Here is a 22,555-nt window from a genome sequence, read left to right on the forward strand (position 1 = left end):
AAACCTTTCAAATGGGAACATCTGTGATTTGATTTGATTTAATTACTTTTTATTTTTTTTATTTTTTTTTTTAAGTATTGAGAAAGACAAGGCAACAAGATGGTGGCCCACCGCCGAGTAGGTGGCTCAGCCGGCCACCTCCGAACACACTGTCTCGGCTGGGTTAGCTGGTGGGGAACCCCTCTTCTTAACCCTAAATTTATTCCTCATTTTTTATCCCTAAATTAAATTAAAATAAGTTTGTTGAAAGCCATGAATCATCGATCCATCGCTGGCAATCTAGGAACGTCAACATCACTGTTTGTTGGAAGCCCAAGTAAATAAGAATCATGTGGGATTCCATTCCATGGTTGTCTTCTTCTTAGCTTCTTGCAGCCCTGATCGATTAATTAATTATAAATCATGATTTGCAGAGACCACCGCACGTACGGGGGGGATTAATTGGCAAGGAAGGGGATGTATCTATATTGTGTGATAATGGAGATTCAAAAAAAAAACCCTAATCTTGTCTGTGGACCATGCCCAATGATCAATGGAGGTGGTGTGTATCGTATGACTCCCATTCTCCCCAAGGGTTTCTTCCCGTTTTAATTTAATTATTCTCTTAATTATTTATTAATTTCGTTCGCTCTGTGCATCTTCCATGTCGTTTCTTGGGAGCGTACGTCTCTTGTATGTATATACATATATATAATTGATTTTTGGGTTTAGTGGGCAAGCATTAATTTGTGAGTGGAAATTAAATTACATCATCGATCGATCGATCAACGCTAATGGGGTGTGTGAATTTTCTCAAGTTTGTGAAGATTAAGGTGATCAAGCGCAGGAGAGTGGCCGACAGAGTTGCAGCCGTCGTTGATTTCGAGGAAGACGATGATCATCATATCACTGTCTGCAACAAGACATCGAAAGGACTCCCGATTATATTCTCCTGGGAAGAAATTCAAAAATTGACCATGAATTTCGCCATCGTCATCGGCCATGGAGGTTTCAGCACCGTCTATCTTGCCCAATTCCCCAATTCCGCCGCCGCCGCCGTCAAAATTCAGTGCTGCAGCAGCAGCGAGCGTATCGATCTTGCCCACAAGCAAGAACTCGAAATTCTCCTCCATCTCAATCACCCCAACATCGTCAAGCTCATCGGTCACTGCCACGACACTGAAAAGGGCATTTTGGTAATTGAATACGTTCCCAACGGCACTCTCCAAGATGCACTCCATAATCAGAGCTCCAAGAAAGTCCTCCCATGGCGGAAACGAACCGCCATAGCTTTCCAAATCGCTCTAGCCATGGAGTATCTCCACGACAATTGCACCCTCCACATCGTCCACGGCGACATCAAATCCTCCAACGTCTTGCTCGACGACAAACTCGACTGCAAGCTCTGCGACTTCGGGTCAGCCAAATTAGGGTTTTCCGCCATGGTCGCCCCTCCGAGCTCCACCAATCGCAGAACTCGAGCCATGATCGTCGGTTCTCCCGGCTACACCGATCCTCATTACTTACGAACCGGGCTCGTCTCCAAGAAGAACGACGTCTACAGCTTCGGCGTAATCTTGTTAGAACTCATCACCGGAAAGGAAGCTCTGGATCCCTCCACCGGCCGGTGGCTGACGGCGACGGCGCAGCCGTTGCTCCAGCAGCGAGGGGATGAGATTAATCCGGCCGTCGTGGAAATGATGGACCCACGTCTGCGAGGGGAATTCGAATTGGAGGATACAAAAGCCATGGCCGCCCTCGCCGCCGCCTGCCTGGCGGACTCGCCGGCGCTCCGCCCTTCTGCGTCGGAAATCTTGGCTACCATGAGAAACCGGATTCCATACTCGTGTGATTCTTTTGTAAAAATTAAAAACAAAAAATTAAATCGTTCTTCGTGGTAATTACAATTATATATTAATTCACTCTCTTGTGGTAGTAACAATAATTTGTTAATTAGTTGGTGAGATTTTGTAAATGTTTTTCCAGTGGATCTCCACTAATTACTTGCTAATAAATTAAAGTTGCACCATTAATCATTAGGGCTTTAAATTTGGTAGCCATTGCACAATCAACATTACCGACAACTGTATTAATTTTGTGATCAGAAACTACATATAGTAAATTAAAAATTAGAAGTACAGACCTTTTTCAAGCTTCCCTAATAATTGGTATAAAGTATATATGTTAAGTGGGAGACAGAGGCAGATATGGTGAGGTAAGTGTGATTTCCATGCAATTCATGCTCTGCTTTTGAATAGGAATTCCATTTGAATCATCATCATCCCCTGATTAATACATTCATTTACATATATATATATATATAGAAGCTTGTACTGAATTAAATACTTCTTGAAGAACAATGGTTTCCATAAATAGCTCCAGCCCTTACTTAGCAATGGCCGTCGTTCAGCTAGCTTACGCCGGATCAAATATCCTCACCAAACTTGCCCTCGATCGAGGACTTAATCAGCTCGTTTTTGTCGTCTACCGACACCTAATCGCCTTGGTCATCTTGTCCCCTCTCGCTTATGCGCTCGAGAGGTTTCTGAGACGATTAAACCACGTGCGCATTCGCGCCATTACATAACATTATAGTTTAGAATAACGTTGTTGTATATGTTGTGTGTAGGAAACAGAGACCGGCGATCGGAGCTTCCGCAATGGCTAGGATTTTCGTTCTTTCGTTCTTCGGAGTCACTGTCCATTTGAATCTCTACTACGCAGGCATGAACTACACTTCTCCGACAGTAGCAACTGCCTTGAGCAACATCATTCCGGCGCTGACAATTGTCGTCGCGGCCCTCCTTAGGTACTCCGATCGCGACATTATCTGAACTTTTTTTGTCGAAGGACTAATGTTGATTCTGTTTCTTAGAATGGAAGAGGTGAAGCTCGGCAGCACCAGCGGGAAGGCAAAAGTTGTAGGCGCAGTCGCGTGCATCGCCGGATCGCTCATTTTCACTTTCTGGAAAGGCGAAAGCGTATTCGAAGGCTCGTCTGTAGTTACATTAGCATTAGGCCGAGATGATCGACACGAAAATTGGGTGAAAGGATCAATCTTGATCATAGTAAGCTTCGTCGCATGGAGTGTGTGGCTGATCCTCATGTCGGGGGCTTATAAGATTTACCCGGCTCGACTATCTCTAACGGTGCTTATATGCTTGTTTGGAACACTTCAATCGTCGTTTCTGTCGATATTCTGGGCTAGAGATTTTGATCTGTGGAAAATAGGGTGGAATATGCAGCTCTGGACTGTACTATACTGTGTGAGCTTACATTATGATCAATGTATATTGGATTTGCACCTTGTAAAGTATCGATTTTTCTTTTAACGGTTTCGGATATAAACAGGGGATCATGGTCTCGGCGTTGGTTTACTACTTGCAGACATGGTGTATCAGCAAGAAGGGGCCGGTTTTCGCGGCAATGTTTAGCCCGTTGCTGGTTGTTATCGTCGGATTGTTTTCGGTCGTTGTTTTCGGAGAGAGGCTTCACTTGGGGAGGTAACATTTTTTTAATGTGTTTCGATGTCTTTTAGTAGTTAAGAGAATTTTCCATGTTCGATTTTTTGTAGCTTGTTAGGAGCTGTTGTTATCGTGTCGGGACTATACTGCGTGCTATGGGGAAAAAGGAACGATGAAGAGATGAAGAAGGAGACTGCAGCTCCAACAGATATTAGCCATGGCAGAGATGATGAGGAGAAGACAATAGACAATTTTTCAGAACATGTATAGTTAGCTATTGTCTAATCTCTAGCTGTATTCAATATTTCATGTTGAAACTAAGCAAATCAAGAATTCAAGAAATTATCGATACCCTTACAAGAAAACAGATCAATCGCCATAGATAAACAGAGATTAAGTATCACACAAATCTATTCATACAATGAATGAAGAACAAAAATAAGTATATGACAATCTATACGTGTAAGCAGACAGGGAAGACACAGACAGCAATCAGTAGGTAGTTTTAGGGAGGGCGACGCCGACAGCAACGGCGATGGCGAAGAGGAGAACTAACAGGCCGATGAAGTTGACGATAAGCGCCTCTTGACTCCTAACAAGGCCTAAAAAATGGAACCTTTCGACTAAACCAGTCTCGGCTGTCACAATAGCCATCAGGAAGATCACCAGCCCCAACACGGCGTGCCATGGCAGAAACCTCGCCCTTATCGCCGTCCTCGCCTTCGGATACCAGAAGGAGAAGAAGGCAAAAAGCCACTGGCAGATAGATCATAGATTACATGTTTTTACACACAACAATCGAAATTAATTACTGTTGCATTTACAGAAAGAATTAGGCCATTGATGAGAGTGTTTTGTTTGTACCTGCAATCCGAAAAGGATGAAGGTAGACAGGCCTATCCAAGAATGCAAGGTGTACATATTGGGAGATTCGATTTCGTCGTGAAACTTGAAGACGGCGTAAATTCCGATTATGCCGGCGACGAGGGCGATCAAGTGCAGGATCAGGTGAAGTAGTTTTTGAGTCCTTCTTACACCTCGAACTGTTCTGTATGCCATGATTGCTGATCATTCGAAACCATTAATGTCATACTCATATTTCGAATGATGCTAAATCGATCATATGTAATAAGATTAAAGTAAGTTGTACCTTCTCCTGAGAAGAGGATAAAGCCAAGAAGCATGAAGAATGGGTGCAGCTGCAAGATGAACATAGAACAACACAACTCAAGACTAACTAAGAAGTAAGAACAGACATATTTTTGTTAATTGAATTGAACCAAAAACGTTACATTGAAGATCTTTCCTTTGTTGTCTGAATCAAAAGAGAGACCCTCCCGGAAGTGAAGGAGCCACACGAGGACGAGAATGAACACTGCCAGGGCCAAGAGATGAGCAAAAATGGTGATGGGGAGAACCCACCTTGGATGAATCGAGATTCGCTTAGCTGCCATGGCGGATCAACAGAAACTGAGCGAATTAAACTGTTGGTTCTGTTATATATATATATATATATATAGATAGATAGGTGAGAGTGATCTGTTCGAAACACGTGTCGAGCACGCATTAGAGTTGTGTAACTTTGTCTGAAGCTGGAAGTGGTTTGGAAAGCTTTCGAGTCATGTCAAGCTGTGATTTGTGTTTTGATTCTGGCATTTTCTCGAGCATCTGGAGGGCCATATGTTGCCATGTATATATAACAAACAGATCAATTGGTTAAACTTTTTGAATCATCAAGTGTATATACATCAGCTGATTTGTTAACATGTATCTGTATATAGTGCTGCTGCTGGCCTTAAGAATTTCTTCTTAAAAAATACATTCATAGGATAACGAATCTTGACGTTGATCAAACTGCTGGCCCCCTTAAAATACTAAAATTTTGGATTCTTTAATTTAAATTCTTTTAATTTATAAAATATATATATATATATATATTAAATTGGATTAAGAAGATAGAAGAAAATTTTAAGATGAACACCCCTTTGTGTGCTGTGGCTGAAGCTTTTCCGCGCAACGGTCTTCTGCAAATACCAAAAATCGATTCAAATTTAAGAGCATTGAAGAACATCAATATGTATAAGCCATTTTTGTCATATTTAATTGATTTATAATGCTATTATTTTATGCTTTTTTTATAAATCATTAATCTCCTAATTCAATTTTGATTTTGACTTGAAAGAATGAACGTTAATTGTCAAGTTTGACACTTTTTTTTTTTTATTTTCTTATCTAATTTGAACGTTCTAGGGCAATCTCAATATTTCCTTATTTATTATAGTTCTTACATAAGTGAACACACCTTAAATTATACAAATATTTAATAACCTAGTAATTAAATATCTTGATAACGCCAATGAAAATAGAGCCCATTATATGATTGATATTATTAAGCTATTTTGGGCCTGGCTCACTTATCTCAGTGGGCTACCGCTTATCAGTAAATTATAATGATTTTGATAGTTTATATTTTTAGAGTTTATTTGTCATAATTCATTTATATATAATTATATTCATTAAAATTTAAAAATGTATTACTAAAAATAATTGCTAAGAAACGTCTTATTGGCTATTGGCACAAAAATTAAGGAATAATAGTATTTGATTGAAAATGGATATAAAGTAGAATATAAAAGACTAAAATACCCTTATATTTTGAATAATTTAAAAAAATAGATTAGAGTAATAATTAGTAATAGTTTGAAAAATTAGGAATAATTTTATTTTAAAATGGGCACCACGGTTAATAAATAAGGAAACATGACAATTGTTTTGGGATGGATGAATTTAACATGGTATCAGAGCCAGGTTTTTTTTTCTAGAGATAGACATAGCCTACTAAACCTCGCTGCTCCGAGTACATTCAACCTGGAATGTACCGGGAGGTCTTTGATTTTAAGATATGTCTACAATTTTGTCCGAATTTGAGTTTGCTTTAGAGTTTGTGTTTGCATTCAAGAACAAAAGCTTTGTTGAGAGCGGCAGAGGCGACGTCGGACAAGCAACTGTTATGTGCGAGAACAAAAGTTCGGTCTTGAGCGGCGGCGACAACGACGAACAAAGCAATTGTTATTTGCATTTTGCATTAGAGTTTATATCTGCGTTCGAGAATAGAACCTTTGTTGAGAGTGGCAAAGGCAACGTCGGACGAGCAATTATTATCTGCGAGAATAAGAACTCAGTCGGGAGCGGAGGCAGCAACGACGGACAAAGCAATCATATTTGTGTTTGCATTAGAGTTTGTGTCTGCATTCGAGAACAAAAGCTTTGTTGAGAGCGGCAAAGGCGACATCGGACGAGCAACTATTATGTGCGAGAATAGGAGCTCAGTCGGGAGCGGCGACAACAACGGACAAAGCAACTCTTATTTCCGTTTGCGTTAGAATTCATGTCTACGTTCGAGAACAGGAGCTTAGTTGAGAGCGCAAAGGCGACGTCAGACGAGCAACTATTATGTGCGAAAATAGGAGCTCAATCAAGAGCGGCGGCGCCAACGACGGATCAAGCAACTGTTATCCGTGTTTGCGTCTTTTGATTTTTATTTAACTTTTTTATCAAATTCAAGTTGGTTTATGCGATCCCATTTATGTTTGAGATGGGGTGTCGAGAGGTTTTCGATATTTAGTTTTAGATTTGTTAGATTTAGATTTAGATTTGGTTATATTTATTAGATTACGTTATTTAAATTTAAGTCTATCGAATTTGTTTTAAGTTGTCTATGTATAGACCTTTATTTTGATTATCAATAATACAAATTTTAGAGTTTCTGCAAAATAATTTAACAAATGAAAAAAACAAGACAACTTTTTTGGGACAAAAATAGTATAATTTAATAAAAATAATTATAAAGTAAAATTATGATAACTAACTTAATACCTTACAAATTAAATCCTATAAAATATGACACATTATGTGAATTATGTGTAACAAGTAAACTTTAATTCTAGTATTTAATTTCATATTTTTATATATTTAATTAAAAAAAATAAATTTAGTAGTAAGTTGATAAATCACTTAAATGAAAAATGATTTGAGTATGTGAAATTTAAATTCACTATATAACACTTACTCAATATTGAGTTCACAGCTTTTAAACGACGGACATGAAATTGATTTTTAATATGGAATCATTTCAAATATTTACAATATAATAGTAATAATAATAATAATATTCTCTCCGTGGTTCAAATCTATGCTCACTTTTCTTTTGGATTATTATTGAAAAATATTCTTGTTAATTTTTAAGTAAAAATTTATTATATTTTTTACATTTTTTTACTGTAAAATAAAAAAATTATTACTATTTTTCACTTTTATTAAAATATGTGTCCGATCGAACGAGCACATATTTGCGTAATATTTAAAAATTCAAATGCAATTCCAAACCGAAAACACCCGGAAGCAGTACCAATTCCGACGGTGATGGTGTTTCGCATGGTCATTGACCCTCGATCCAGTAGGGTTGACTTTGACCAGCGTAGAAATCAACGGCTCAGATTGATTTTCCCCCACAATTAAATCATATGACATAATAAAAATAACTAGTGTAGCTTTGATTACAGTGCAAGCTTGGTAAGTCAAAACTATCGAAACAATAATTACCATAATATAACATAAATGGGTAGTAATAATTATAGCAATGATAATGTATAATAATTAGCTGTAAGTTGGGTGGCTGACAGGAAAGCCCACCTTACAATTTACCATTACATTCTTGAAATACGGTCTACGTTTGTCCGTTGGGATTTTGTCCTACTACTACTGCTATAGGTCTATGTCATCCGATTCCGATAGCGGGAACTCGAAACGGTGGGGTGGTGAGTTGAAATCCCTATTATACCCTCGGCGCCAGCTGTACTTTCATCATACTAATATTTATTTGTTTATTGGCTTTGATTAGCATCACTCATCTTCCGTTTCTTTTATATGAAGTTGAATGGCGATGGTGATGCTGCACTAACTATATAGCCTGCCTCGCTGCTGCATCTGCTGCTTGTCACTTCTAAATTATTCGACTCTTCGTCGCTCTCGCTCTCGCTCTCGCTCTCTTTCAGGTTAGTTGCCTATCTGCATTTCTCTGTGAATGCTGGTGGTTGTGGAATTTGTGCGTGATTTTGATTTTGATTTTGATTTTGATTTTGTTTGGTGGTGTGTTGAGTTGGATCTGTTTTATAACTGCTAATGATTAGTGATGAGTTTCGTGGATCTGCGATTTTGTTGATGCAATGCTGAATCTCTGCGTATTTTTCAAGCGAATTGATCGAATGTGCGTAATTGTCATTTAAATTCCTGTGAATTGGTGAGTTGAGGATGATAAGTGATAACCGCTGCTTGGAGATGTGGTACTTCGCGTTTTTGTTGAGGAATTTGGATGATTTCGCTTCAAATCTGAACCGCTTGAGTTTGATTTCTAATGAGATCTGGATCTACTTTTTTCGTGTGTATAAAAATCGATTAACGAATGATCTTTAAGTTTATACTTAAAATATATGTGAACATGTTCTTCTCAGATCTGATTGATGTTTACTCATACACACAACATACGTACGTACGCTGCAGGTTCATTGTAGATATCTAAAAGACGTGTAGGCAAAAACAGAAGGTCAGAGTCGCAGTCATCGTCGGAGTCAGAGCAGTTGATAATCTCTACCGATAATCTGTGGACAGAGTCATGGAATTCATCAAATCCAGGAGCATCATCGTGTTTGTCGCACTGGTCCTGCTATGCTTCTGCGCATCTTCAGCAAACGCGCAGAGGTCCCCGCCGGCGCCAGTCTCTCCGACGCCGGCGCCAGCGCCGGCACCGGAGCGAGAGCACGTGAACATCACCTATTTGCTATCATACGCCGGCCCGTTCCACACCTTCCTCGGGTACCTCCAGTCCACTAAAGTCCTCGAAACTTTCCAAAATCAAGCCGACAACACAGAGGAAGGGCTCACTCTGTTCGTCCCCAAGGACGAAGCCTTCAAAGCTCTGAAGAAGCCTTATCCGTCCCTCTCCAATCTGACTCAGGATCAGCTCAAATCCTTCTGCCTTTTCCATGCCCTCCCCCATTACTACCCTCTCTCCTACTTCGGAAAACTCAGCCAGAACAACCCTATCCAATCCTTCGCCGGAAACGCTTACAGCCTCAACATGACGGAGAATTTCGGCACAATCCACGTCGACTCCGGTTGGACCAAAGCCAGAGTCATCAGTGCAGTACACGCGGCGGATCCCGTCGCAATTTACGAGACCGACAAAGTTCTTCTGCCGGAAGCGATCTTCGGCACCGACATTCCGCCGCCGCCGCCTCCCGCCCCCGCGCCGGCGCCGGAAATTGCCCCCACCGGAGTTGCAGACGGACCGGCTGATCAGAAAGGTAAAGGAGCCACCTCTTCCCCGGCGGCATCTTCTTCTCACAGAACTTCCATCATCAGCTCTACTGCCGCCGCCGCGGCGGCGGCGATTGCGATCATGTTTGCCATTGCAACGGTGTAACAGATCTCCATCTACTGCGTTAATTTAATCATTTGCCATTTTCCTTGATTCAATTTCTTGTCATTATAGAGGTCCTTGATTCTTTTGTTGGCCCGGAGATTTTTCTTCATTTCTTCTATCCCTTGTTCGTCAGTCGCCATGTACGACAGACAAACGACGACGGCAACGACGACAATGATTATAATGATGATGAAGCTCCTGTGTTGTAATAACTCATGAATATGCATTTCTTGCCGGTGGAGTTTTTGCTGTATTTTTATTTCTCTCCCTGTCTTTGATCTTCCAGTAGCAATTCATTCAGCTCCCACGAATTTACCTAAACAAGATTCACATCACGGCTAAAATATCATCACAAGTTGAGAAGATCAATTTACACGTTCCGAACACTAATTACATCGCCCCAGCTGCACTCTTATAAAACAACACTGTGTGGGGTTAACCTAGAGATGCATTTTCCACAGCTCCAAATTTACACTTTGCATCTATTCTACGATCACCCCACAGCCTCCTCCCTTTCTTCTCTACCACCAATATCTACAATCATCTGATCAGCATTCTCCGCCGCCGACCGACTGCGCATTATCGCTTCTCATCGCTGCAGCCTTCCGCGGGGTTCAGCCTCCGTTGCCTCTGGTGGAGCTCAGCCATCACCGCCGGCTGCTGCTTCTTCCTCTGCCTCGATATCAGGTAGCTTGTCATTGAACCTATTCTGCTAAAGGCAACCTGCCATGGAAACAAACCAGGCTGCATATCTTCGAAGGGATTACTGATTCGAGTATTGAGTTTTGTTTAATTGTTACCGTCAAGAGTTTGTCCGGGTCGAATAGGTGATGCGTAGTTCTTTGAATCACGCTGATCACACCTCCGGCATAATCTGTCATAAGCAGCTCCTCTTCACTTATCTGCTCAGTTTTGCGATCAAAAGATTCAATTTTTCGCGGTTTAAAGCGAGCAAAGCAAGAAACAAGATTCGATCCGAAGTTACCTTGAATATCGCCAGAGCTACATTGAACAAAACATTTGCCCCTTCACAGAAAAGAACGTCCCAAACGCGAAGGGTTGTCTGAAACAAATTAGGGACATTGATAGTTTTTTCGAAGTCTTATGACATTTTATGCAAGTGTAGATATATAATCTAATCTTTTCTAACCTCGGATGGCAAGCTTTTGGAGAATAAGCATAAGAACCATTCTGTGCAGACAAGGGAAACATCAAATTTCAGAGCTTCCAAGTGAGCAGCTACCCTGAAGGGATCTTTTTCATCATTTCAAAATGACAAAAGCTAAAGAAGATCAATGAGCACTAGAGATATATTGATGAGAGACTAACCTCGGACTCTTCTTGGCAAGAAGATCTTTAAACACTCTTTGATCGATATGGCATCCCGACAAGTCGCTCGTATAGCAATCATTAACCAACACGTTTTCTAGAAGCACGGCGAGCATCCAAAATGCATCTTCCTCGGTTTTCATGACGAGCAGAAGCAATGCCGCAACATAGTTTAGTCCCTGCGCCACCGCCGGAACTCATTTCAGAACTCGAACGGACTAAAAACTCCAAAAAAAGATCAAACCGATCGATACTGAGATCGAATTCATCACCTGACAATAACCAACATCAGAATCTCTAAACGAATACCCGACAAGAACTCGCCTCAGGGCAGCATGCCCCTCCGGAGTATCCAGCCACGGATGACCGGGGAACGTCCGGGGAAGATCCTGTTTCGAAATTAATCAGAAAACCAATGCATAGCATAACAATAACCGATCGACAAGATGCGTAACAAAAGAAAGAATGAATTGATTACATGATCAATCTGCCTGGTGGCAGGGGTGACCCTGTCCTGAACAGCAGAGATGAGATCAGTGTAATAGCTGTCGGGGACGGTGGACTTCTTCTTGGCGGCGCCGGAGAGGGAGAACCAGACCTTGGGGCGGAGATATGGCGGGATGCCTTTCCTGATGAGGCCCTTGAGGGTGATGGCATTAACCATGGCGGACAGCCTGAGGGAAGGCTTTCGAGGGTAGGAGGAGAAATGAGTTGTGAGATACCAATTGGCACCCTTGCTGGCCTCCAATGCCCACCATACCCTCCCCTGCTGCCTCACCCTTTCCCTGACCTCATTCAGGACGTTCACGTCGTCGACGTTACCCTCCACCGTGAATCCGTACAGATCCTGGAATTTGACCTTCATCCCCGCCCGAATCGCGCGGCTGCTCGGCCGCAATGTCGTCGACACGTGGGACGTTTCGTAATCCACGCCGAGACCTCTCATGCTATGGTCCCATCGTCTTCCTCCTCCACCTCCACCTCCTCCTCCTCCGTACATGATATCCTTAATTGATTAATTTTTTCTAAGGAGAAAGCAGGGAGATGTTTGATCGGATTTGAATTTTTTTAGGTTTTGAATTTGGGGGAAAAGCAGGAGGAGGGAAAGAAGAGGCAGCTGAGGCAAATTGCAGTTAGGGCCCTTTGCACCTCCAAAAACCGAAGAAAGAAAAGCTTGAAAAATCGGAAATGGCAGTTGGGGTTGAGAACGTTGAGATTGTGGTGATGAAATGTCGAATATATATATATATATCGAATCCAATCCAACAGAAGCTCGATTCCCAGGGGACAGATTGTGCGTTTTTGTGTCCGATGGGAGAGGGCAAATGATGAATTAAGTAAGAATGTGAAGGAAGCCCTGCTAATTTGGGAAAGGGGGGAGGGTTTTGAAATGATTTGTGGGAGGATTCATGGTCGCGAGTGAAAGCCGGAGACGATGAATATTGATCGACGGCATCCAATCCAATCCAATTCAGATTGATCGAATGTTTGATTTGTCGATTGCAACAACAGTTGCAGAGCAGCGCAGCACAGCACAGCAGCTTCGTTTGCTCTCTGCTTCTTCGTCTATAAAAGTTGCCTCCTTTTTCTTTTCAAATTTTATGTCCAAACAATAAGCATATATTTTTGTTTTTAACATAATATTTTTTAAAATAAAATAAAATAAAATATTGAAATATATAGTGTTGAAATTTCTAAGTTTTTGTTTGACCGTTTGGATTTTGAATTTTGAATTTTGAATTGAGATTTAAAAAATAAAAAAATTGAATTTGAATAATTGTATAATGTGATATAAATATATAGATGTAATTTTTTTTAATGTAAAATCAATTTTTAGTATAATATAAAAAATAAAAAATAAATATTTAATTTTATATTTTTGGGAGAAAATTTCTGTATGAATAGTGTAAATACCCTAAAATCCTTCGAACAAACACAACTCTTGCGTAAATAGAGCTATAGTTTTTATAAAATTTAGGAGTTTGTTGTTTTGAATTATGATTTTTTTTTAAAAAGAAATTAATTATACAATCGCCACAAATATTTAAAAATAATATTTCTTATGTTACAATTAAAATTTTTTTTTTATTTGTATATATTTTATTTGAAAGTATTTTTTATTAATCAAAATATTTTATAATTTATTTGTGATTTGAAAAATTTACATTTTTTTTTTTTATAATTTAAAAATTGTATAAAAGTCTCAAGTGTTTTCATAGTATTACACAATATTTTTTTAGGAAACTTTATGCAATATTTTTTAAAATACGTGGGGAAGTTACATACAATCTTTAGACAATTTTATGTAATACTTTCTAAATAAAAGAGAATATTGTTTAATTTCTAAATCACTGGGAATATGAAACTGCTTTTTAAATCACATATTAAAAGCAATTTTGCTTTTGTATTATAGTAAATAAAAGAATTTAATACTCCTTCGGTCCATAAAAATAGTTTCATTTATTTTTTATACATAATTTTTTAATATTAATATTATATTAGATATGTAGTACAAGTATTTTTATGTATGTATTTTTTTATGTTATGTCTAAAAGATTACGTTTGTAATACTATAAAAAATATTATTTTCATCATTCAAATTTATATTTATTTTTCTTTTTTGTTGTCATAAAAAAAATATTTTTATTTTATTTTTAAGTGAAAATTTATTACCCTTTTGTATTTTTTTATTATAAAAAAAATAATAATTATTACTCACTTTATTAAAATCTGTACCCGGTCAAATAAAAACATATTTACACGACGGAGAGAACAATATTATATGTTGGGTTATTGATATTATGTAAGTGAATAAAGTGTATATACTCTCCATTCCAAATGAAAAATTCATGTATTTTTTTTCTATCCGCAACGGCCTTTAATTTTTAAAAAATATGATTATAAATGTTAATTCCATTTTAAATTTTATAATTTTAAATTTTCTTAATTTTATTTAGTTATATTGATTTAAATTTATTTTTTTTAATATTATTTTTTAATTACTTATAATTATATTTTATTTAAATTCTCACATATATATATATATGGTAATGCAAACAATTTATTCAAAATAAATAAAATATTATAAATATTATATTAATGTATATATATAACATATTTTTAAATAATATTTATAAAAAATTATAATATTAAAAAAAAATAAAGTAAAAAATTTCTATTTTGATTTCACTCAAACAATCTTATTTATTATTTCTAAGTCATCTTCAACTCATCCACTTTATTTATCCAGTTTTAACTCGATAGTTGCTACATTAATTTTACTTTTACCATAACTCCATTTTTCACTATTATTCTTCAAATATTCAATTTTTCCTATTATTTTAAATAATTTTTTTATTTTTATAATTTAAAATAAAATTTTAAAAAATAAAAATCAAAATTTAAAATCAAATTTTTAATTTTTAAAATTAAAAAAAATTTAAAAGAAAAAAAAAAAAAAAGGTAAAACAACGCCAAAAATTGGAGTTGCTGCAGTGCAACGCCAATTGAAATTGGCATGGGTTGGAGATGCACTATGCCTCCTATCTAAGTAGTTAATTCTTATTTACAATTTATATAATTCATTTAATTATCAATTTATACTCACTTTATTCTTATTTACCAAAATATTATATCACATATTACTATTAATCCCACTAAATTCATAATATTTTCTTCTTACACCAACTCATTCATCAATATAATATATATATATATTTTTTTTAATTATTACAAAATTCTTTGGATACTGTATAAATTTAATGAAGGTAATTAATATTTTCATCGAAAATATTAAAATTTAAATATTTTTCTTTAGAGAAAAAATAGTGAATGAAAAAAATCATGAGAATGACTTTGAGGCTCTTTGGTCTCCATCTCCCAAAGAAACGATAAAATTGGAAAATAACAGGTGAGGTTGGTACAGTTCTAGAAATTAAACCGTGTTTGACTGAGTAACAATTTATAATATAACTATTCTTTAAAAAATAAAAAATGTATTAAGATGGAAAAATAAAAATAAATAGTGAATAAAATATATAATTCAATCGGTGACTTGACTAATGACAACACCTAATTACGAAGCTATGATAGATCTCAAATATATATATATATTTATATATAGATAGATTATCATAAATAAAATGTAATACCCTTTCATCTTTTAAAAATGTATTTAATTTTCTTTTTTGTTCATTTTTTATAAATATTATTATTTTATTTAATTATACTTTTAAACTATAGAAAATAAAAAGTACTTAAATATATATTTTTATTAAAATTTATGTCAAAAATATTAACGCATTTTTTTTGAAAAGGATGGAATAAGTATTGTTATAAGAGTTAAATTTGAATTATATATATATATATATATATTTCACTTTTTTTAATGACAAATAAGCAATGTTAGGCAAATCATGTGTAAATTCATTTATTTTTATAAAATTTTTTTATTATATTGAATGAAATATTTGAATAAAGAATATTGTTTTATACTTTATATTAAAAATAAAAATTTTAGTATATGTTTGTTGGTAAATACATTTTACTCCTATTTAAGAGGTCACAAACCTTAGTATTTAGTAAGTATGAATCATACATCAATATTTCATTGTTTCAATATTCTATATTAGTTTTACATTTTATCTACCAACATGTAAATATATATATTTTTTAAATAAAAATATATTATTTATAAATTATGTAAAAATGAAGCTGAAGATATAAGTTAATGAAGCATGAAGATGTGTTCGGCTTGTATTTAGTTTTAATAAAATAGTCAATGAATTTGCCATTTTATATAAAATAAAAATAAAACTTAGAAAAAAATAAAAAAAAAATTGTAGCGGTTGAGTCAAAGGTGAAGAGGGTTTGGTTTGAATGTCTCCGGATTCAGAGTTGGTAACATTTGTGTTTGTGTGTAGTGTAGTGGCAAATGTAAGAATCCAACCACCAAAACGTCATCGTTTCAATTAATCAAACATTGTTTAATTTTGAATCCTTCTTCGCTCCCAAAGTCTTTTCGCTCACCGTACGTTTCGTATATTAATGCAGGGTATCTTCTTTTATTTTTATGTATTTTACCACACACTATTTTTTTTTCTTATTTTTTTTCAAATTTATTTTTATATGATACATTACATGCATATTATCATATTTAAATATATTTTTATCATATTTAATGACAATGGATGCCTTCAATTACAATACCATTAACCATAATAATTACCTAATTATTTCCAAATTTATTAAAATCAAAGGAAGAGGATCACATGCTGATCTTGTATATAATTTCAGCAGTGCTGAATTAGTATAAAATTATATATTTACTATTATATTAAATTTTTATAATTAGATATTAATTGAAATTAAAGGATGTAATTAGCTCCAACAGTGCTGAAATATGCATCTCACTGCAGAAAACCAAAAGTAATAGAAATATCCAAACTTCACTCACAATTTAAATTAAAATCAAACCCTAGACCATCCTCAAACTATAAAGGAACTCACACTAAAATTGTTTGATTAGAAAGATGTTAATAAAATTTTAAATGGCTTCTTTAAATTCATATATATATATAAAATCATGTAAAAATACATAATTTACTGTTCACTGAATGCTGAAGTATCGGTTTTTTAACAACTTTTTGATCATTTTTATCATATTGCTTGGAGAATTTATTGGAATTGTTAATTATTGTTTGCATTGTTAACAATTCATTTCTTGTTTTATATATTTATTGACTTTCAATAAATCATGCATTTTTTACTTAAAATCTACAAATTTAAACGTTATTTTCACCTCATCTGTCAAATAGCAATGAGCTAAAAAAATTAAGTAAATAAATAGTCACAAACCATAACGATTGAATCACTCTATTCATAACATAAGGTTAAAATAATTAAGCCAAAAAGAACATCGACCAATGTTAGAAAAGTACTACAATGAGCTGTTTACATTAGTCTTATCATACCCCCAGTATATTAGGATTTAATTTCCCATAAAAATATCAACGACTATATGTGAATTCAGTATAATCACACATTATTTAAATTCAACATTTTCTTCTTCAACAGAAAATTAAATATCTTTCCTACCAATAATAGGCCATAAAATTAAACGACAAATTAAGACAGGGATTTTCTCCCTTAATTAATTACTCAATTATGAATCTTCTTCTGCTTACTCATCCATACCTAATTCTATATTCAATTAGTAATACTAATTAGAAGAAACATTTTTGTGCATGTGAAGGCAGCTGCAGCAAAATCATCTTCAAAACAAATAAATTAAAATAAAATAAAAGAAACTGTTGTAAAATGCAGTAGACGACCGTACAAGCAAGACGACAAACTCTTGTCACTTTCCTCCTCCCTTCTGAAAAGTCGACGTTTTCTTCCATTCACACCAAACCTCTGCTCTGTCCTTCCCTGCAAGAAGTTGAACCAGTCAACCAACTACGCCTTCTTCTCCGCTGCAGTTCGTCCAATTTATATTGTATATATAGGAGAAATTATTAACTAATTGGGGAGATTAAGGATACATACATACAGAGGTCTTGCAATGGAGGGGCTGTACAAGGTTGTTCTGTCTGCAGCTTTCTTCATCGTCTGTCTGTCTGGTTCGACCCGCGCGCAGAGCTGCTCCGGCTATGCCTTCTCCAACAACAACGTCTACGCCGCCTGCAGTGATCTCCCCGTGCTCAATTCCTTCCTCCACTGGACTTACCATCCGGCGAACCACACGGTGGATCTGGCTTACAGGCACACCGGAATGTCGACTTCCAATTGGATTGTGTGGTCGCTGAACCCTACCGGCGGAGCTATGTCCGGAGCTCAGTGTCTCGTGGCGCTGCACAATTCGTCCGGCAACGTCCACGCTTACACCTCCCCTGTTTCCGGCTACGCGACGCAGCTGGAGGAGGGCAACCTGAGCTTCGCCGTCCCGTCTATCGCCGCCGAATTCAGAAGCGGGGAAATGATCATTTTCGCCACCGTGGCGCTGCCGAGCGGGAGGACCAGCTTTACTCAGGTCTGGCAATTCGGCAACGTTAATGGAAACGTTCCCCAAAGGCATGAAACCACCGGCGACAATATGCGCTCCTTCGGAACCATTGATTTCTCCACCGGACAAACGGCCGACACCGGCGCCGCCGGCGACGCCTCCAGAAACCGTAAACGCAACGTAAGCTAGGCGGCGTATACAATTCTATTTTCAATTCAATTTCCAAATTAAATCGATCGATCTCTCAATCAAATTGTGAACAATTGCAGAGACATGGCGTGCTGAACGTGGTGAGTTGGGGAATTTTAATGCCCATCGGCGCCATGGCCGCGAGATACCTGAAGGTGTTCGAGGTAGCCAATCCACTCTGGTTCTACCTCCACGTGTCCTGCCAGGCCTCCGCCTACATCGTCGGCGTCGCCGGCTGGGGCACCGGCCTGAAGCTCGGCAGCGACTCCCCCGGCGTCGAACAAACCAAGCACAGGAACATCGGCATCGTCCTCTTCGCCTTCGGAACTCTCCAGGTACCAATCCAAAACCCTAAAAATCAAATCAACACACAAAAATCAATCTCAAATCAAATCAAACCAATTTTTTCTGTAGGTATTTGCGTTGCTGTTGAGGCCTAAGCCCGACCACAAGTACAGAGTGTACTGGAACGCCTACCACCACGCAATCGGGTACAGTGTGATAGCTCTGAGCATCGTCAACATCTTCGAGGGGTTCGACATTTTGGATCCGGAGAAGAAATGGAAGAGAGCTTACATCGGCGTCCTCATCGCCCTCGGCGCCGTTGCTCTCGTCTTGGAGGCCTTCACATGGTTCGTCGTGCTCAGGAGGAAAAGTGACAGGCCCTCCGACAAACGCTCCCGCGCCGCCGCAGTTACCGGAGTTAATGGATCGTCGTCACACGGTGCTTAGTTAGTTAAATACAGATTATACATACACAGATTTCACTCTCTCGTTCGGGCTTTTGATTTTGATACATCACACAGATTCTATGTTACTTTGTATAATTATTTGGTAGAGATTGATCCCATATTTTTTGTGTGTTTACGGTTACGGCCGCTGTTCTTGGCTGTTTATTTATTTTGTATTTTTAATTTTCTTCTCCTTATATGTATAATATAAATATAATAATAATTGATGTTGATATTAGATTTTTTCCAAGTCAAAGAATCTGCACCGTGCACAAATTTCTTCAGTCGGTAGCTGTTCAGAATGTTCCATTGTGAACATACATTTAAAATATTCCAATAATCAATACCAAAAGTATCATTTTCAAACGAGTATACATCGTAAGTTGAAATTAACTTATAGTAATTTGTTTCATTTTTCTTTGAGCCCATAACGCACTGCGGAATTTTGCCTTCAAGGTATTCGACATAACGAAGCAACTAATCTGTTCTTACCTTAACAACATTCTTCGAACTCTTCGATCCTCCCCTGCCAAAAAATCTCATCCTCTGCAGAGCTTTCAGCAATCTGTTAGCAAAGCTTACATTTCCTACACAGTTGGTTGCCCTTCCAAGAGAGTTTCTCTTCTTCCCCGCCGAGCTGCGGGTGCTGCTCGGGACGCCCTCTGAAACCGGCTCGATTTTCTTCGACCCCTTTTCGTGCTTTACCGAGCTTTGCAGCCGTCTCTTAAGGGATACGAGTTCTTTCTCAAGAGTTTGGATTCTGAAGCTTGTGGACTCGTAGTCATCCTTTCTCGAGATTTCGGAGCTTGAGTCAGGTTGTCTTTGTCTCGATAAATCCGTCTGCAGCAACAGGCTCAGCGGCCTACTCCTCACTCCGTCGCCAGCGTTTAAGTTTACATGTGGTGTTCTAGAGTTCGGATATCGGGAGCTGGACAGGCTCCCGGAATGCTCGCCGAAATGGGCAGCATGTCTGAATGAATCCGAGCATTCTCGGAAAGCTTGCTGAGTGTTTAGCTGCTGCATGAAAAGCGCCTGCACGATTAGGCGCAGCGGCATCAGCTCGTTCTGCACGGCTTCGATGCAAACTTCTTGCGATAGCTTCTGGCAGTTGAGGTATTTGCACAGCATCTCTTTCTCCTCAGGCAATAAATCCGGATGCAGCTGCGAATAGTAAACTGTAAATGTGTGTGCATTGTCTCGATGATGAAACGTGGATGAGCTCGTTGAAAGCGTACCTTGAGGAACGCATTCAGCGCGTGGTAGAGATGGTCGTGCGTACGCCTGCTCGACTGTGGAGCTACTTCTATAAGATTCACGAATCTTTTGAAAGCAATGCCGGAATCAGCAGCTATTCGGATTAGATACTCGTCCCACAATTCTGCAGCTGCGTAAGTGTTTCCTGCAGGCGTGCAATCGGATTCGATGTTGTACCAAAAGTATGTCCGGAACATACTCTCCATGATGCCTAATTCATTGAAGTTTTTCGGGGAGAGGAAATGTTCGACCTTAGCCAAATGCAGCGCGGGGGCGATACAGTTCTGAATCTTTTCGATGCTGTTGTTTCTTAATTGAATCTCCATGGCTGTTGATAGCAATGAAAAGTAAAATCCGGCAGGAATCGAATTGCTCGCCTTCTCTCCAGGAACAGGCAACAAATCGATAACTTCTTGAAGGACCATTGGTATGTGTTTCATGGATTCGCTGACTCCTGCATTTCTCTTCCTCTGAGAAATCACCCATCTGTCGGCATAGAAAAGTATGATCGGGCTAACATACTTCTCCTTCATCCCCTGCCGCCTAAGCGAACCAATCACCCTCTTGAAGAACGCAAGCGGCAGAGCGATGAGATCGTTAATCCACAGATCGTGGCTGACGATGTCTTCCACTGTCTGATCGGTCCAAGGCTTTGCAGCCAAGGCCTCCATGGTGCCCACTGGCTGATCCCGTCTCCTCTCCGGATCAAGAATCTCCATGCAAGCCATGAATGCAAGAGTCTCGATGCAGCGGCTAATGATGAGAAGATCTTCAGCCCATGGGAGCAAAGATTGGCACTTTTGGAGCACGATCAGAGTGTCGTTCCAACTCTGCAACACAACTTGGTTAAGATAAACATCGAAGTGTTCGCATAGGTTCCTGGGGCCGTATTCTTCTGTCATGTGCAGATATTCGGCCGCGCACCTTAGAGCTGCGACATTGAAGGGATCAACTAATGTGGACGAGCCATACACAAAGAGGGCTATCATCTCAAATGTCTCTGCTCCGCCTGGAAAATTTGGGGGCAGCTCCACCTCATTGGAGTCCCTCAGTTTCTCGCTGAAATATCCGCTCTTGCGAGTAAATGGATCCTGTAATTGTTAGGTGAAATAATTAGCCAAAGTTCAACAACATTTAGAGTTTGAATCCTATGTAAGAATCTATTACGAACCTTGTGAAGGTTGAAGGTCCGATCACCAATCCGGACAAGAATGCAGACAGGGAGTCCAGTTTCTTGGCTCCTGTGGAACAGCAGAAAGTGAAAAAATCAAGCACTGGAAAAAAAAGAACGAAAGAAAGAAGTCGAAAGCCAACCAGGAAAGAATCTTGATTTTAAGCAAGGCAGCAACGTTTGGAGATGGGAAGGTACTAGAGAGCAGAGAAGAATCTTGAGGGCTCCTAATGTTCATCTTTTCCTGCACATGTAAAGAACAATTTTGTTGTGGAAATGAAATAATGTTCCCACACTAGCATCTAAACCTTTGCGAAATCGGAAAAAGGTAGGCGACATTGCCGCGCAGGATTAATTTATTCTACATGGGGATGAATGTTGGGGAGCCAATCTCAAGACAGGGCTTGGAGGCTGGGGTCTCAATAATCCACGTGGTGCTGCAGGAATTCGTGAATGATTGATTGTCAAAGCCGTAGCACGCACACGAGTGGAATCGAAATATTCAAGTCGATCATAATCCCAGTTTTAAGGCTTCAAAGACGCTCTTGATTGCTGAGCAGTTGAAATCCTGCTTCAGCACAGCCATGCTCACTCAGAAGTTTCCACTGGTAATCAGCTGCAACAATATTAAATCAAGAAAGAAATTAGACGAGAATAGAGTTGGGAAATATAATAATGAAGAATGAATGCTTTGGGAAGCAGGAAAGTTTGGGAGAGGGGGAGTTGAAGTGCGGAGCAAGTCAAGTGAAGCCATTGAAAGAAGGGAGCTTCGAAGTTTTAGCAATGTACGCAGACTCTGCTCCAGACGAGACGGCACGCCGCGCCACTTTTGATCTTTGGGCCTCCAAAGAAATTCGTGATGATCCATTCGGCCCATGTAGCTATTGCAGTGTTGTTATTGAGATGCTTTTGACCTGCTGTGGCTTGAAGGCTGAAGCTGTTGGCTGTGGTGAT

General features: G+C 38.4%; 7 protein-coding genes across 9 annotated transcripts; 4 read left to right on the forward strand and 3 right to left on the reverse strand.

The window, feature by feature from the left end:
* Positions 1-456: 456 nt before the first annotated feature.
* LOC127240565 (probable receptor-like protein kinase At1g33260) lies at positions 457-1,978 on the forward strand. Of its 2 annotated transcripts, none has more exons than XM_051259297.1 (2): positions 457-541; positions 798-1,978. In XM_051259297.1, exons 1-2 carry the CDS (start codon positions 533-535, stop codon positions 1,878-1,880), a joined length of 1,092 nt encoding a protein of 363 aa, XP_051115254.1. In that variant the 5' UTR covers positions 457-532; the 3' UTR covers positions 1,881-1,978. The 2 variants fall into 2 exon arrangements, with proteins under 2 accessions (XP_051115254.1, XP_051115253.1); XM_051259296.1 differs by having other exon boundaries at positions 503-550.
* A 360-nt stretch (positions 1,979-2,338) lies between these two features.
* On the forward strand, positions 2,339-3,896 carry LOC127240113 (WAT1-related protein At1g43650-like). The gene is made up of 5 exons (XM_051258584.1): positions 2,339-2,520; positions 2,609-2,788; positions 2,855-3,245; positions 3,331-3,482; positions 3,554-3,896. Exons 1-5 carry the CDS (start codon positions 2,339-2,341, stop codon positions 3,711-3,713), a joined length of 1,065 nt encoding a protein of 354 aa, XP_051114541.1. The 3' UTR covers positions 3,714-3,896.
* On the reverse strand, positions 3,798-5,220 carry LOC127240112 (probable ascorbate-specific transmembrane electron transporter 2). The gene is made up of 4 exons (XM_051258583.1): positions 4,736-5,220; positions 4,594-4,642; positions 4,308-4,507; positions 3,798-4,199 (listed from the first exon to the last, which is right to left on the reverse strand). Exons 1-4 carry the CDS (start codon positions 4,895-4,897, stop codon positions 3,936-3,938), a joined length of 675 nt encoding a protein of 224 aa, XP_051114540.1. The 5' UTR covers positions 4,898-5,220; the 3' UTR covers positions 3,798-3,935.
* Positions 5,221-8,352: 3,132 nt separating this feature from the next.
* Positions 8,353-10,187, forward strand: LOC127240679 (fasciclin-like arabinogalactan protein 7). Its single transcript, XM_051259479.1, has 2 exons — positions 8,353-8,497; positions 9,003-10,187. The coding sequence occupies exon 2, from the start codon at positions 9,115-9,117 to the stop codon at positions 9,922-9,924; it is 810 nt and encodes a 269-aa protein (XP_051115436.1). The 5' UTR covers positions 8,353-8,497; positions 9,003-9,114; the 3' UTR covers positions 9,925-10,187.
* On the reverse strand, positions 9,963-12,787 carry LOC127240678 (uncharacterized). Its single transcript, XM_051259478.1, has 7 exons — positions 11,732-12,787; positions 11,526-11,642; positions 11,254-11,432; positions 11,075-11,168; positions 10,910-10,987; positions 10,725-10,826; positions 9,963-10,647 (listed from the first exon to the last, which is right to left on the reverse strand). Exons 1-7 carry the CDS (start codon positions 12,251-12,253, stop codon positions 10,504-10,506), a joined length of 1,236 nt encoding a protein of 411 aa, XP_051115435.1. The 5' UTR covers positions 12,254-12,787; the 3' UTR covers positions 9,963-10,503.
* A 4,910-nt stretch (positions 12,788-17,697) lies between these two features.
* Positions 17,698-19,414, forward strand: LOC127240271 (cytochrome b561 and DOMON domain-containing protein At5g35735-like). The gene is made up of 3 exons (XM_051258840.1): positions 17,698-18,436; positions 18,526-18,780; positions 18,860-19,414. The coding sequence occupies exons 1-3, from the start codon at positions 17,816-17,818 to the stop codon at positions 19,175-19,177; spliced, it is 1,194 nt and encodes a 397-aa protein (XP_051114797.1). The 5' UTR covers positions 17,698-17,815; the 3' UTR covers positions 19,178-19,414.
* A 62-nt stretch (positions 19,415-19,476) lies between these two features.
* LOC127240270 (BTB/POZ domain-containing protein At5g48130) lies at positions 19,477-22,501 on the reverse strand. Of its 2 annotated transcripts, none has more exons than XM_051258839.1 (5): positions 22,391-22,501; positions 21,745-22,217; positions 21,602-21,671; positions 20,412-21,521; positions 19,477-20,337 (listed from the first exon to the last, which is right to left on the reverse strand). In XM_051258839.1, exons 2-5 carry the CDS (start codon positions 21,837-21,839, stop codon positions 19,654-19,656), a joined length of 1,959 nt encoding a protein of 652 aa, XP_051114796.1. In that variant the 5' UTR covers positions 21,840-22,217; positions 22,391-22,501; the 3' UTR covers positions 19,477-19,653. The 2 variants fall into 2 exon arrangements, with proteins under 2 accessions (XP_051114796.1, XP_051114795.1); XM_051258838.1 differs by lacking the exon at positions 22,391-22,501 and having other exon boundaries at positions 21,745-21,845; positions 21,967-22,303.
* Between the last annotated feature and the right edge of the window lie 54 nt (positions 22,502-22,555).

The sequence above is a fragment of the Andrographis paniculata genome, unplaced genomic scaffold (genome assembly GCF_009805555.1).
Source record: "Andrographis paniculata isolate CXL003 unplaced genomic scaffold, ASM980555v1 Contig79END, whole genome shotgun sequence".
Taxonomy (NCBI): Eukaryota; Viridiplantae; Streptophyta; class Magnoliopsida; order Lamiales; family Acanthaceae; genus Andrographis; species Andrographis paniculata.

What these genes read in the sequence shown, in the direction of transcription:
- LOC127240678 (XM_051259478.1), bottom strand. Translation starts at nt 12,253, where the DNA reads ATGTACGGAGGAGGAGGAGGTGGAGGTGGAGGAGGAAGACGATGGGAC. An exon ending in CTGATGTTGGTTATTGTCAG is followed by an intron (nt 11,433 to 11,525) that starts GTGATGAATTCG and finishes GCGGTGGCGCAG; the next exon opens with GGACTAAACTATGTTGCGGC. An exon ending in CTTGCCAAGAAGAGTCCGAG is followed by an intron (nt 11,169 to 11,253) that starts GTTAGTCTCTCA and finishes AGATCCCTTCAG; the next exon opens with GGTAGCTGCTCACTTGGAAG.
- LOC127240270 (XM_051258839.1), bottom strand. Translation starts at nt 21,839, where the DNA reads ATGAACATTAGGAGCCCTCAAGATTCTTCTCTGCTCTCTAGTACCTTC. An exon ending in GGACCTTCAACCTTCACAAG is followed by an intron (nt 21,522 to 21,601) that starts GTTCGTAATAGA and finishes TAACAATTACAG; the next exon opens with GATCCATTTACTCGCAAGAG. An exon ending in CGCTGAATGCGTTCCTCAAG is followed by an intron (nt 20,338 to 20,411) that starts GTACGCTTTCAA and finishes TACTATTCGCAG; the next exon opens with CTGCATCCGGATTTATTGCC.
- LOC127240271 (XM_051258840.1), top strand. Translation starts at nt 17,816, where the DNA reads ATGGAGGGGCTGTACAAGGTTGTTCTGTCTGCAGCTTTCTTCATCGTC. An exon ending in CCAGAAACCGTAAACGCAAC is followed by an intron (nt 18,437 to 18,525) that starts GTAAGCTAGGCG and finishes GAACAATTGCAG; the next exon opens with AGACATGGCGTGCTGAACGT. An exon ending in TCGCCTTCGGAACTCTCCAG is followed by an intron (nt 18,781 to 18,859) that starts GTACCAATCCAA and finishes TTTTTTCTGTAG; the next exon opens with GTATTTGCGTTGCTGTTGAG.
- LOC127240679 (XM_051259479.1), top strand. Translation starts at nt 9,115, where the DNA reads ATGGAATTCATCAAATCCAGGAGCATCATCGTGTTTGTCGCACTGGTC.
- LOC127240112 (XM_051258583.1), bottom strand. Translation starts at nt 4,897, where the DNA reads ATGGCAGCTAAGCGAATCTCGATTCATCCAAGGTGGGTTCTCCCCATC. An exon ending in TATCCTCTTCTCAGGAGAAG is followed by an intron (nt 4,508 to 4,593) that starts GTACAACTTACT and finishes TCGAATGATCAG; the next exon opens with CAATCATGGCATACAGAACA. An exon ending in TCATCCTTTTCGGATTGCAG is followed by an intron (nt 4,200 to 4,307) that starts GTACAAACAAAA and finishes TCTATCTGCCAG; the next exon opens with TGGCTTTTTGCCTTCTTCTC.
- LOC127240113 (XM_051258584.1), top strand. Translation starts at nt 2,339, where the DNA reads ATGGTTTCCATAAATAGCTCCAGCCCTTACTTAGCAATGGCCGTCGTT. An exon ending in CTCGCTTATGCGCTCGAGAG is followed by an intron (nt 2,521 to 2,608) that starts GTTTCTGAGACG and finishes TGTTGTGTGTAG; the next exon opens with GAAACAGAGACCGGCGATCG. An exon ending in GAGAGGCTTCACTTGGGGAG is followed by an intron (nt 3,483 to 3,553) that starts GTAACATTTTTT and finishes GATTTTTTGTAG; the next exon opens with CTTGTTAGGAGCTGTTGTTA.